Below are 15125 nucleotides of genomic sequence, written 5' to 3'. Positions count from 1 at the left end.
TAATTTAAGATATGGTGAAGATTCGGGAAACATGGTTTTAGAGAACAAGTTTGAGTGCACCCGAAACAGCGAATATGATGAAGGTGAATGTGGGGTTGGAGAAGGAAGGGGGGTGGTGGTTAGGCGAGGGATTGTAGAGCTGGAGGAGGTTACAGATTCATAGAGGTGTAAGGTGATGGAGGTATTTTAACAGATGGATGGAAACTTTAAGTTTGAGATATTGGTGACTGGGTACCAGTGTAGATGAGCAAGAACGGGTGTGATGGACAGGAATGAAATGGCATGGGATTGGATATGGATAGCAGAGGTTTGGATGAGATGGTGGTTATAGATCGAGAATTGGAAACCAGACAGGAGGTTAAAGGGATAGGGAGGGTTGAGGCTGTGGAGGGATTCGAAAACAGGGATAAGAACTTTTAAATTTGAGGAGCTTTTTTATTCATTCATGGGTTGTGGGAGCCGCTGTTTAGGCCAGCATTTATTGCCCATCCCTAACTACCTTGAGAAAATGGTGGTGAGTTGCCTTCTTGAACTGCTGTGGTCCATGTGGTGTAGGTACACCTACAGTGCTGTTAAAGAGGGAGTCACAGGATTTTGACCTAGCTACAGTGAAGGAACGGCAATATATTTCCAAGTCGGGATGGCATGTGGCTTGGAGGGAACCTTCCAGGTGGTGGTGTTCCTAGATTGTCATATTGTGAGCCAATGTAGGTCAGCAAGTACAGATACAGTACAGGAGCGTAATGGAGTAGTCAACATGGAATGCCCACCATGCACTCTTGCCTACTTGGTGGGGGAGAAAGTGATAAATTCCACACTGCTGGGCCATTACGTTCAGACTAAAATTAGGAAATATGCTTGCAACTGAAATAATTGCCCAGAGGCAGAAAGTTGGAGCAAGATTTGATTGTACAAAAATTTAGAAAACCAGACTTGAATTCAAATCACAAGTGGTTTTTTAAAAAAAATCTTCCAGAAAAAAAATTCTCCTACTAACCAATAATCTGCAAGATTTTTTTGAGAAAACAGTTTTGGTTGACTTCCTGATGTGATGTTTGTATGTGGGTGAGGTGATAATCCTTCTTACCACACAAAATTCATGCCAATTTCAGAACTAGGGTGTAAACTGAATTAGTAATGCTGAAGAAAATCAGAACTATGTAATCCAGCCTAAAAGGTCTCTAAATAGCAATATCCATCAGACTAACCTTTTGTTATGCAAACCTTTTGTTGGCCACTTATCCACCATGATTGGGTCTAAATACATTGCCAAATTCCCTGCACTACCAGCTGTCTCATGCCTTACTGCAGTCTCTTCAACCCATGCCTAGACCTTTAGAACCAGCAATTGTTCTGTGTGTCTCACCTTTATTGCATCCATGAAATGTAATTTCCTTTGCTTCACTGCATTGTGATCTACTTGGCTTTACTGACGTAGGTTCACATGGCACTGAGTGTGTGGTTTGATGGGTCTTCCACCCTAGATGCCCCTAGGAGCCATCCCTGCAGTTTCTGTGGACCCTGGAAGACTCCAGGGATCTGTGACTGATTGAGGATGTAAGTGTCGTTTGGAGAATCCACCTTCCTTCTCATATATGTCATATCTACCTCCCCTCTCATGCTTTGAGGTCACAAAATGATCTGCCCTCTTGGCCATCTGACTCAGTCTTCAGCTTCTGATTGAGCAACCATAGCAATAAATCTTAAGAGATTACTTCCATTGACACCTATACCTTTTCATATCAATAAATGCACTTGACAACTTGAGCCTCTCTTCATCACACCTACTGCAATTGATTACGCTGAGATTTTGTGTGTAAAATTGCAAGTGGATTTAATCAGATATTGGTCTTAATTGTTTTAAGTGGTGGTTATTTGTCAATCAGCTGAATTGATGTTAATTACTGTAGCAGGAATTCAAATTAGCTAGTGATTCGTCAGAGGGTCTATTTAAATGCTAGGCTTTTCAAACCGGTAAGGAGCTCGTGAGGAGACGGAAGACTACACCTGAGTGAGACGGAGACTGAGTGAATAGTGAATTAGGTTCACATGGGAATTCAGTGCATGGGGAAAGAGGTATAGTATAAATAAGAATTATTATAATTTAATTACCTTCTTAATTAACTTAAGTTAACTAAGTAATGTAAGTAACAATGGCAGGACAGGTGTTATGTTGCAGTTGTGGAATGTGAGAGCTTTTGGATACCAAGGCAATCCAGGACAAATAAACGCATTTGCAGAAAGCGTAAGCAGCTAGAGGAATACTGGATCAGGATTATTGATCTGGAAGCCAAACTGCAGATACTGCACAACATAAGGGAGGGGGAGAATTACCTGGATACTTTGTTCCAGAAGAGAGTCACACCCCTTAGAAAAGGGCTGCCTGTTTTGGTCAGCAGTGAGGGACAGGAGGATGTGACCATCAGTCAGGCAGGTAATGGGACTACGCAGACAGGGGAAGAGCCTCAGACTTTGCAATTGACAAACAGGTTTGAGGTGCTCACAACCTGTGTGGACAAAAGTGAAGCCTGCGAGGTGGTTGAGCAGGCTGCCATAGCATCATGGTATAGGAAGCCGTTCAAGTGGGGGGAGCAAATAGAAATGTAGGGGACAGTATAGTGAGGGGAATTGACACTGTTCTCCGCAGCAAAGAGCGGGAGTCCAGACGGCCATGTTGCCTGCCTGGCGCCAGGGTTTGGGACATCTGCTCAGGCCTGGGGAGGAAGTTGCAGTGGGAACGGAAGGATCCAGTTGTCATGGTCTATGTCAGTACCAACGACATCAGAAGGACAGGAAAAGAGGTTCTGCATGGTCAGTATGAGGTATCAAAGTAAGAAGCAGAATCTCAAAGATAATCCCTACATTATTACCTGAGTTGCGTGCAAATTGGCATACAGCAAATAAGATTAGAACGATGTATGTGTGCTGAAAGATGGGTGTGGGAGAAGTAGGTTCTGGTTCATGGGGCAGTGGCATCAGTACTGGGGAAAGTGGGGGCTGTACTGTTGGGATGGTCTACTCCTAACCATACCGGGACCCCAGTGTTGCAGTGAGCTGCATAACTGGGAAAGTAGAGAGGGCTTTAAGCTAAACAAGTGGATGGGGGTGTTGGATGAGGGATCATGCTTGGGTAGATGTAGCAAATCAGGGGGTAAAGTCAAGACAGGAGAGCAATATAGTAATATGGGAAACGAGGTTCAAAGAATGGCAGGAAGGAACAGAAAAAAAAACCTAAGAATACACCAACAGTCAAGACTAGATTTTTTAAAAATTCATTTACGGGATATGGGTGTCACTGCAGTCCACATGGTATAGGTACATCCAGAGTGCTGTTTGGGAGGGAGTTTCAGGATTTTGACCCAGGAACAGTGATATATTTCCAAAGTCAGGGTGGTGACTGGTTTGGAGGGGAACTTCCAGGTGGTGGTGTTCCCATCTGCTGCCCTTGTCCTTCCAGATGGAAGCGGTCATGGCTTTGGAAGCTGCTGCCTAAGGAGCCTTGGTGAGTTGCTGCAGTGCACCTGGTTGATGGTACACATTGCTGCCACTGTTCATCGGTGGTGGATGGAGTGAATGTTTGTGGAAGACATGGGTCTTGTCCTGGATGGCGTCAAGCTTCTTCAGTGTTGTTGGTGTTAGTATTTTAAACTTAAATAAGGGCAACTATGTGGGAATGAAAGCTGAGCTATCCGAAGTGAACTGGGATACTAGGCTGGAGGATGGATCAATAGAGAAGCAGTGGCAGACCTTTAAGGGGATATTTCAAAATACTCAGAATAAGTATATTCCTACAATAAAGAAAAATTCAAGGGGGAGAACCCATTCATGGTTAACTAAAGATGTTAAGGAAAGCATTAAACTTAAGGAAAAAGCATAAACTGCACAAAGATGAGTGGCAGGTCAGATGATTGGTCAGAACATAAAAAATGGCAGAGAGTGACTAAAAGGTTAATTGGGAGAAAGAAATCAGTATGAGAGAAAGCTAGCTAGAAGTGTAAAAATAGATAGCAAGAGTTTCTTCAGGTATTTAAAAAGGAAGAGAGTAAGTAAAGTGAGTGTCTGCCCTCTAGAGAGTGAGAATGGGAAATTAATAGTAGATAACAAGGAAATGGCTGATGAAATGAACAAATATTTTGCTTGTGCCTTCACTATAGAGGATGCAAAAAGCATTTTAGTAGCTGTTTATCAGGAGTTGGAAGGGAAAGAGGAACTGGCTGAAATTACAATCACTAGGGAAGCGGTACCGAGCAAACTTACGGAGCTGTGAGCTTACGAGTCTCTGGGCCAGGAAAGACTTCATCCGAGGGTCTTAAAAGAGATGGCTAATGAGGTAGAAGATGTGTTAGTGTTAATTTTCCAAAATTTGCTAGATTCTGCAAAGGTTCCATCAGACTGGAAAGTAGCAAATATAACCCCTCTATTCAAGAAGTGAGGAGGGCAGAAAATAGGAAACTATAGGCCAGTAGCTTGATGTCTGCTGTGGGGAAGGTGTTAAAATTGGTCATTAAGGAGGTTATAGCTGGGCACTTAGAAAAACTCGAGGTGATCAGCAAGAGTCAACATGGTTTTGTGAAAGGGAAATCATGTTTAACCAATATATCAGAGTTCTTTGAAGAAGCACCATGCACTGTAGATAAAGAGGAGCCTGTAGACATACTGTACTTGGATTTCCAGAAGACATTTGATGAGGTGCCGCATCAAAGATTATTGTGGAAAATAAAAGCTTATAGGGGGTAACATATTAGCTTGGAAAGAAGATTGGCTGGCTGCAGAAAACACAGTATCCATAAATGGGTCTTTGTCTGATTGGTAGGTTGTGATGAGTGGAGTCCTGCAGAGGTCTGTGCTGGGGCCTCAACTTTTTACAATTTATATAAATGACTTAGATGAGGGGAGCGAGGGCATGGCAGCTAAATTTGCAGATGACACAAAGATGGGTAGGAAAGCATATTGTGAAGAGGATATAAGGAGGTTGCAGACCGATATAGATAGATTGTTTGAGTGGGCAAAAATCTGGCAAAGTATAATGTAAGAAAATGTGAAGTTGTTCGTTTCGGTAGGAAGAACTAAAAAGCAGAGTATTACTTAAATGGAGAATGATCGCAGAATTCCAAGGTGCAGAGGGATCTAGGTGTTCTAGTGCATGAGTCACAAAAAATTAATAACCAGGTACACCAAGTAATTATGAAGGCTGATGGAATGCCACCCTTTATTAGAAGAGGAATTAAACATAAAAGTAAGGATGTTATGCTTCAGTTATATAGGGCATTGGTGAGACCACACCTCGAATAATGCGTGCAGTTTTGGTCCTTATTTAAGGAAGGATGTAAGTGTGTTGGAGGCGGTTCAGAGGAGGTTTACTAGATTTATACCTGGAATGAGCAGGTTGCCTTATGAGGAAAGGGTGGACAGGCTGGGCTTGTTTCCACTGGAGTTCAGAAGAGTGAGGGGTGACTTGATTAAAATATGAGTCTTGACAAGGTGGACATGGAAAGGATTTTTCCTCTTGTGGGTGAGTCCAGAACTGGGGGGGTCACTGTTTTAAAATTAGAGGTTGTCCTTCTAGCACCGAGATGAGGAGAATTTTTTTCTCAGAGGGTTGTGTGACTTTGGAAGTCTGCCTCAGAAGGCAGTAGGGCTGGTTTTATTGAATATTTTTAAACAGAGGTACATAGATGCTTGCTAGGCAAAGGAGTCAAATGTTTTTGGGGGTAGATGGGAATGTGGAATTCAAAGCACTAACAGATCAGCCATGATCTTATTGAATGGCAGAGCAGGCTTGAGTGCTGAATGGCCGACTTCTGCTCCTATTTCATACGTTTGTATGTTCGTATTTGGCAATCTAATCAGTCAGTAACATGAGTGTTCAGCTTAACTATGGAAAACTATTTTCCATAATGCCACTTGAAACAGTTACTGACAAATAAGTCCTGGAACTCCCTCCCTAACAGCATTGTGTGTATACCTATACCACATGGACTGCAGCGCTTCAAGAAGGCAGCTCACCACCACCTTCTCAAGGGCAAATAAGGATGGGCAATAAATGCTGGCCTACCCTGCGACGCCCACATCCCATAAATGAATAAACCACCAGAGGTGATGCAAGCCTGGTCATAGGACTATGTAGGACACAATTATGTTAAGAACATGTGAAGATAGGCATGAATAGTCCATCCAGCCTGACCTATCCGACCTGAGACAAATCATTAACCCCTCTCTCCCACCCACCCAAAAAATGAAAAAACTTTAGGCCTCTTTGACCCCCAAATAAATCATGCGGGTTATTGGTAGTACTCAAGGGAAAATTCATGGTTGTCTGAGGCTGTCCTGTTAACAGTGTCCTAAACTTGGTATTAATCTGATGGCTCTTCTCTGGACTGTCTCGAGCTGGGGCCATACCACTGGGAAGACTTCCAAAAGCACATTAAGTAATTACATACCTCAATTAAGTCAGGTAGATTTTGGAGACCTCCAGATTTGACAAAGTGAACGAAGGATGGTACCAGAACTGAGAGATTACATTTATCGAGAAAGCTTGAACATGCTGGGGCTTAATCCTTCAATAAAGAAAAGGCCTAGAGGTGACCCAGTAGAGCTTTCTAAAATAATGAATAGGTTGGACAAGGTAAATGTAAAGATGAATGTTTCCAGTTGTGGGAGAATCCAAAACTGGGGAATAAATAACAAGATAGTTACTAATAAATTGAAGAGGGAAATGAGGAGAAATTTCTTCGCTGAGGGTGGTTTGGCTAAGAAACTTGCGACCACAAGAAGTGATTGAGGCAAATAGTTTAGATGTTTTCAAAGGGAAATCAGACAAGCGCATGTGAAAAACAAAGAACTAGAAAGATATACTTAAAGAGAGAATGAGAGGAGAATTGGAGAATAAACAGCATAGACTAGCTGGACTGTTTGGCCTGTCTCTATGCTGTATATTCTATATAATATAGTCCGTACTAAGATAACATATCTTCACCAGGTCAGCAGTAGTGGCACGAGAGTAACAAAGGGAAAAATATTGTCAAAATTCCTGCTCATGATTGGCATCCAGTGACCCTGCTGGAAAATAAGCATAAAGTGATAGGATCAAGCTTAGCTGAGAGATCTGATGCACCTGTAGCTGAATAGTATGCTAGCCTCATTGTTTAGGTTCGTATGAAGGATCTGTAGCTTTCAAAAGGATGAGATACCATTTAAAGGGGCACAAAAGCCCCATGAATTGTGGAAAATGTTCTATTGAAGGCCTCAGCTGAGATTTAGGTTATTCGTAGATAAGGTGTGAGGCAGAAATAGAGAGAGAGGATACCATTATTAGGCCATTTCCCTCCATTAGTAGACTTTAGGGACCTCATCTCTGCTACCCCAGGTCCATCACTGGCAGTCTCAGAGAATGGCAGTAAGAGAGCTAGACAGGAGGAAAGTGGGCTGAAAATGTGATCCCCTCCTCCCTGCAGCCAGTTACATTGAGCAGGCAGGGAAGAGGCAGCCAGTGGGGCTAAGGGGGGAAAATTAAGATTGAACTGAGGAGGCAGGAATTTTAACATCATTTCTGCCACTTTCCTGCTCAATGTGGGACGTGATAGCAGAGGAAAATCCAGCCCCTAATATCCAGTAATAAAATGCAGAATATAAAATATTTGTGTTTTTCAGAGCTAAGGTTACATGTAAGTACTTACCAAATGTACTGTTTAGTCTGTAACTGTAGCCAAGATCCTAGTGATCTCCAATCTCCAATTGCAAAATGCTAACAAATCAAAACAAAATTTCCATTTTGAGAGTTGATCCAAAAGAGAAGCAGTTTCCATTGTGTTGTTTCATAATTAATTTATGAAGTGGATTCAGCAGCAAGTCAGAAAGAAGCGCTTTCAATTGTGTCTTTGAGTAGCTGAGAGCCTAAGGATTCTTTACCTTTGAGAGCAAAAGTTCCAGATCACAAGTTTGCCATTTCAGGGATGGCATCTTAGTGGGTATGTTACTGGATTACTAATCCAGGGCCTGGACTAATGAGCTGGAGATATGAGTTCACACTGATTTGGGGAGATCTTTTCTATTGAATAATGGAGATAAAGCAAGTTAACGTTTATTCACTGGACGTGGGTATTGCTGGCAAAGCCACCATTTATTGCCCATCCCCAATTGCAGAGCTCTGAGATTGAGGGATCTGGGTATCCAAGTGCATGAACCACAAAAGGGGTTAGTATGTCGGTACAGCAGGTAATTAGGAAAGCTAATAGAATGTTATCATTTATTGTGAGGGGAATTGATTACAAAAGTAGTGAGGCCATGCTTCAGTTGTACAGGGCAGTTGTGAGGCCACATCTGGAGTATTGTGTACAGCACTGGTGGTCTTACTTAAAGAAAGATGTAAATGCGTAAGAAGCAGTTCAGAGAAGGTTTACTAATACCAAGAATGGGTAGGTTGTCTTTTGAGGAAAGGGACAGGTTAGACTTGTATCCACTGGAATTTAGAAGAGTAGATTGAAGACTTAATTGAAACCTTAAGACCCTGAAGGGTCTTGACAGGATGGATGTGGAGAGGATGTTTCCTCTTGTGGGAGAATCTAGGACAAGGGGTCACTGTTTAAAAATAAGGGATCACTCATTTAAGACTGAGATGAGGAGAGATTTTTTCTAAGCATCGTGAGTCTTTGGACCTCTTCTTCAAAAGGTGGTGGAAGCAGAGTTTTTGGATATCTTTAAGGCAGAGCTAGATAGATTCTTGATTTAACAAGGGGATGAAAGCTAGGCAGGAATGTGGGGTTGAGGTTACATTCAGATCAACCATGATCTTATTGAATGGCGGAGCAGGCTCGAGGGGCCGAGTGCCCTACTCCTGCTCCTAATTCATATGTTCAATACAGCTGGCGAATTTAAATTCAATCCATTAAATCTGGAATTTAAAAAAGCTAATATCAGTAATGGTGGCCACTTTATGCCCACTGGATTGTCGTAAAAACACAGCTAGCTTACAGATGTCCCTTAGAGAAGGAAATCTGCTGTCCTTATCTAGTCTGGCCTACATGTGACTTCAAACCCACAGCAATGTGATTGACTCTTAACTGCCTTCTGAAATGACCTAGCAAGACCTTCTGAAAAGAAACGGGCAATTAGGGATGGGCAATAAATGCTGGCTTTGCCAGCCACACCCAATTCCAGTGAATAAATACTAACTTGCTTTATCTCCATTATTCAAAAAATATCTCCCCCAAATCACCAATTGGCTCATTTATGCCTGTCTTTGAAATTATTTTCCCTACCACCAAATATGTAGCCTGAAGGAGAAATGGATGGAAGTTTGCTAATTGCTGGACTTGTTGCTTCTCCTACAGTGAAAGAACAGGAAACAAAGTAACCCTTCAAGGTAACATGGACCCTTGTGCACTCTATGCATCTGAGGTAAGTAGCAGTGGAAGAAGCAAAGTTTTGCATTTAAGTCACAATTGAAGATAAATTTAGAACTCAACAATTACAGTGCCTTGTATTTAAATTTAGGATAAAATAAGTGAAACGGTGAAGAAGATGATTGAAGAATTTGGTACACAGCGCTACATCGCAAACTTGGGGCATGGCATGTATCCTGATATGGATCCTGAACACGTGGCTACATTTGTGAATGCCGTACATGCACACTCACGACAGATATGCAAGAATGAATAATACTTTCTGTATATTGTACTTTGGAAGGGATTCAACTAAGATACACAACCCATGGGAACAATGTGTTGAACTGGAAGAATTGCTCTGATAATCAATAGAAGAATATTAACCACTGGCTCAACTGAAAAGAATAGTTTTCATATGAAATAAAAAAACAGATTTTATTTCAACAGAATCTGTCTCATCTTTCTTGGTTAGGGAGGGATAACAGTTGCTCTCCAGGGTCACCTGGACATAGACAAGGCCATAACAGAGAGGCAGGCAGCTAGAGCTATCCTCTAATGCAGGTTGCACCATTGTTCCTATCTGATTGTCAGATAGCAAACTGATTTTGTAGAAGAAAATTTATCTCCCTCTGATCTGTTTTCTCCCAGTCGGCCTGAAAGGGAAAAATTCAAAGGGTCCTGACACACTGAATCAATATGTTGGCACACTGTGACTCTTTATTTTTGGTTTATTTATTGTCTCTCCCACTCTTTCCATTGCTCGTACCACAGGGTTTGTTTTTTCCCCTACAGCAATCAGTGCTATTTTGTAGCTACCTAGAAGTGACAGGGGTGAACATCCAACCTAATTCTCTGACCCATGATGGTGTAGTTTGAAACAAATATGCTTTTTTCCCCCTAGAGTTCATCTCAGCCTTACCAAAAGTGTGCAGATTGTCAAATCTTATCTGCTTTGACAGTACCAATCAATGCTGCAATTTCTGCTTGTTATATTCTAGATGAGAAGATCACCCTTAACCACTGGTATTGAAACTTCCACCTTCATGTTTCCATCATATTTCATCTTCAACTCATCTGTTCCCCCAGCATCCTCATTGTCTCAATATTTTCCCCTAGTGAACCTTTTAACGATGGATTAGTTTGCTGCACAGTAACACACCCAATGTTCTCTGTGTAACTACCTACATTGCTGAAGTGAGAGATGCATAAGAGACCAGAATTGGAAGAACACAAAGTTCTCAGGATTATAGAGTGAGGGGTGAGGCCAGGGAAGGATTTGAAAACAAGGATGAGAATTTAAAATTAGAGGCACTGATGGACTGGGAGCCAATAGGTCAGCATGCACAGGACTGAATGGGACTTGGTGCAGGTTAGGATATGTACAGCAGAGATTTGGATGAGCTTCGATGTGGAAGATGGGAGGCCAAGTAGGGGAGCATTGGAATAGTTGAGGCTGGAGACACTAAAAGCTTGGATGAGGGTTTTAGCAGCAGATGGGTTGAGGTGGGGATGAGGAAGGGTGATATTCAAGATGGAGTGGGTGGCCTTAGGAATGGGGTCAGAAATTCAGCTTACTGTTAAATAGGACAATGAGGTTGAGAAAAGCCTGGCCCAGTCTATTGAGGGAGATGGAATTGGTGACTTGTGAATCTGATTTGAAAGAAACCTCTGCTCGTTTGATACTGGATGTTGGAAAAGCAGCAAGAGGCAGTGTAGAGGTCGGGGGACGTAAAGCAGAGCTGGGTGCCATCAGCATACATGAGGAACCTTATGTGTTTTTGGAAGATTTGTAAGAGCATGTAAAACTCTTGAACTTCTGATCTATCCTGAGGCTACTTAACAGGCTGCAACATCTCCCATTTAAGCTACTTTTGTTAAAGCTACTTAGAGATAAGTCTAAGGGTTAAATTTGGGCTTCTTTGGACCAGGTGTAGGTTAACATTGACGTATGGAACCTTCAACAAGAATGTGCAAACACTGTAAGTCTGCTAATGTAGGATTAGAGGAGATAAAGAGGCTTCTGTGAACTGTCGCAGGAAAGTGACAGTTTGTAATGTATCTAAATTATATTTATAAAGCAGCAGATTTGGTTTGAAGTCTGGCAATTCCATTTGGCTTTACTATGATGAGTCAATAGTAAAAAAAAATGGGAAATTAGGGAGGCCAATTTTTACAAACAATCTTTTAAAAATTCTCAAATTCCAAAAAAAAGAAACTCAAAAGGACAAAGCAAATTAAAAAGTGAACAAGAAAAATCTCTTGCCAGGACAGATTCAAACCTCCCAATAATTAACTGATAAAACCTCCTGTAATATCCGGTAACCTCATATTTTCCTAACTTTCAAGGTCAACAAATTTTTTATGATGCCCATTATGAAAATTCACATTATCAACAGCAGAGGAGAAATCTCACTGAGGAAGAAGGAACATTCCAGAACCTCTAGTTGGAATATAAAGTCAATGGAGCAAAGGAACCAGAGAAATTCACAGAAAGGGATAGAACATTTACAGAAAATGTGGTAGGCCTGAGGCTAATCCAGATTACTGGTCAGGGGAAGGGGGTGGGGGTTTGTTGGGGGAACATAGTGTCAGTGGAAAACCCATCATTAAAGATAGGGTAAAAGAAGACCAGGAAGTAAAATTGAACGTGAGGGATTGATAGAAATAGGAGCATAGTAAATTAAATTCCCAGCAACTTGTTCACACCTGAACAACTTCTCTTATCTGGAGGTAGTGAGCGGAGTTAAAAAATATCAGGAGGAAAACCTACGTAAATTCCTGTCTTTGGTAGATATGTACAACATTTTGTTTCAACCCTCAAATACGCTTTCCCTTTTTGTAGCCTATTATTTATCCAGCTGAGTGGCCCAAATTATTCTTTTAATATTGTTTATTGAGTCATCTATTATATCATATGGTCTTCATCAAGATACTGTGACCTATACAGCTGTGATACTCTTTCAATTGTGCATGTAGATCCTGCTGTCCTGGAAGTGATTTGTTCAATGTATAAACAGCCTAAAACTAATAAGAGTTTCTCCCTTATTTTGGCCTGTTATGTCTTTTATATAAATGTTTTTTTAAATTAAGCTTGCCTTGCTATTTTTAATTAATGAAGAGTATTATTTTTTTAAGTGCCTCTCAGATGCATTTTACTAATGTGTAATAGATCACTTACGAAATAACAGATGTGGGAAGAGTTCCACTTGACATCCAATTTTTGAAAGGATATATTGTAATCAACCATAACAAACCAGCGAAGAAAGATAAAGAACCCAAAAGAAAGAAATGTATAAGTACTAAAAAAAAACTTGTTTAAAGATATTTATGTACATCCATTAAACATGCTATTTAATACCTGATGCATAATATAGCAGATCTAAGCATTCTGTGACAAAAATCTTATTATTGTTATGCCAAAATTAAAAAAGAGCAGGGAGTAGGAATGTGTGACTGGCCTTTCAGCTCTGGGACTCTGGTTCAAATGCAGTTCAGATTAATGGGATGAAAGTATCTATCTGCTGGACGTAAATGTTCTATGTGAAATGAGCTAATAAGTCTGGGATTTCTCAATCCAGTTCTTAGTAGACATGAGCTGACTGTTTAAAAAAAAACTCAATAATTCAAAACGCATTATCAATCACTCAGTAAGGCGGCTAGGATGACTGGTGTGGGAAATGGAAAAAAAAATATTGTACCTGTACTGGTGCACAGGTGGGTGCTTTGGAATTCAAAGCTGAGGCATGCTGGGGAAGATGAGATGGAGCTTTACTTTGGATCTGACACACTGGTGTTTAAACTAGAAAAGGTTCCATTTCCCAGGCCAATATCCCTTACTTCATTGAGCATATGCAATCTAAAGAAAAGATAGTGTGAGTAATCTAGGTGGGAGGACGGATTCTAAATTCCTTCTATTTCCATCCTTCAAAATGACGACTGCATTGTAATTACTTTCCTTTATTAATTGTTTATATCTGGTCTGTTTATAACAGGTTTACCTTGAAGTAAGCAGACAGTAGGTGTGCTTACAGTAGAAAGACATCTCAACAGGATTTAAGTTCATTCTAAATTTAGCCTCCAGTGAGATTCACTCCTCACTTGCTGACTTTTGGCAAGAGTTATGAAGCAGACATGTGCACACAATAACATCATCGACAACAGCTCTGCAATCAGATTTGCTTCAAACAGTAAATAAAATGCTCTGATAAGGACAGGATGATAGGCTGAGCAAGTCTACTCAATCTGCCTGGAGAAGAGCTGCATCGCAGCTATATCCTATTCACGGCCTCAAGTAGAGCAAAATCCACAGGCCTTTTCATGTGCCATCTGCTGCCAGGTATAATCACCAATCACAGTATCACTGATTTTTATTATGTAGATTAGGCAGAATATAAAGCAGTAAGCACTGTGTTAAGTTGCCTTCATTACAATATTGCTGTCATGTGGGGGATGGGAGGAAGGGAGCAAATGAATTTGCTCCTCTTTCCTGCACCTAAGGCAAATTGGGATTGCAATATGAAAAAGAAAAAGCAGAAAATTGTAGATCATCTGTCATTACAAATTCTGTTGGCCTTTCATCAGATTGGTGGCTCTGGCTGTGGCTCAGCTGTGATTGATTTGCGTATTAACCCTGGATTGAGATTTAAGGCTTAATCCTTTCTGTTCTACTGAAAAAGGTTTGGATGTTGTCCTCAGTGTAAAATGAGAAGCCTTTCACCTGACAAAAATTTACATAAATATGTTGTACTTAGTCACGACCAGAGAGTATTTCATTAGGTACCTTGTAAGTCGCTTACACCGTGAAGAAAAAAAAATGCCATATTTTATCCTCACCCTTTGGAGGGCAATCACAATTCTAACCTCTCTGTACAATATTACCAGATCTTTGCTCTGTGTGCATTAAGTTTGGGACTACAGTTTTATACTGTGGCATTAAGATCCCCTTTAAACAGGAAACTTCACTAGGATCCCTTGTATAATGCAGACTCCTCCTCTTCATGCTCCTTTGGAATCAAGGCCCTGCTTTCCGGAATACTCTTTCTAAATCCTTGCTAATTGTTATTGAAAAATAACTTCTCTTCAACCTTGCTTTCAGTTGTGTCTCCTACTTCTATTGCTGTTGCTATCCGATAACTATGAAGTGCCTTGGAATGTTCATTATGGTAAATGCACTATATAAATGCAAGTTTTTATTTTTATATAAGATTTGTGCCAAATTAGATCTACTATATTATCAGGCTTAATATCCTTGTTAATTCATTCCCTAGTAACCTCCTCTACACTGTTTAACAGCAAAGACAAAATTAATAGGAAAATCCAAAATAACAAAGATATATAGGAATGTTCAGGACTGGGAAAAAAAACTTTTGATTCCTCTGGCTAGCTCCAAAATTCAAAACCAGAATCATAAAATCGTTAGGGTGCAGAAGGAGGCCATTCAGCCCATGATGTCTGCACCGGCTCTCCAATTGAGCATCATGACTTAATGCCATTCTCCTGCCTTTTCCCTGTACCCTTGCACATTGTTTCTATTCAAAACTCATCTAATGCCCTCTTGAATGCCTTGATTGAACCTGCCTCCACCACATTTCCAGGCTGTGCATTCCAGAATCCAACCATTTGCTGAGTGAAAAAGTTTTTTCTCATATCACATTTGCTTCTTCTGCAAATCACTTTAAATCTGTGCCCTCTCATTCTCGATCCTTTTATGACGGGAACAGTTTCTCCTTATCTACTCTATCC

The 15125-nt window shown here is 40.8% G+C and overlaps 1 protein-coding gene across 1 annotated transcript in view; it reads left to right on the top strand.

Moving 5' to 3' along the window:
- Positions 1–9827, top strand: part of urod (uroporphyrinogen decarboxylase) — a 59379-nt gene extending 49552 nt beyond the window's left edge. The window contains exons 9-10 of the mRNA XM_041208649.1: positions 9330–9396; positions 9493–9827. Of these exons, the coding sequence (XP_041064583.1) occupies positions 9330–9396; positions 9493–9657 (232 nt within the window). The 3' untranslated portion in view covers positions 9658–9827. The remainder of the gene's footprint in view (positions 1–9329; positions 9397–9492) is intronic.
- The last annotated feature ends 5298 nt before the right edge of the window (positions 9828–15125 follow it).

Source organism: Carcharodon carcharias, chromosome 16, assembly GCF_017639515.1.
Source record: "Carcharodon carcharias isolate sCarCar2 chromosome 16, sCarCar2.pri, whole genome shotgun sequence".
Classification (NCBI taxonomy): domain Eukaryota; kingdom Metazoa; phylum Chordata; class Chondrichthyes; order Lamniformes; family Lamnidae; genus Carcharodon; species Carcharodon carcharias.
The sequence above is the reverse complement of the archived record's forward strand: the minus strand, read 5'-3'. Positions and strand labels throughout refer to the sequence as shown.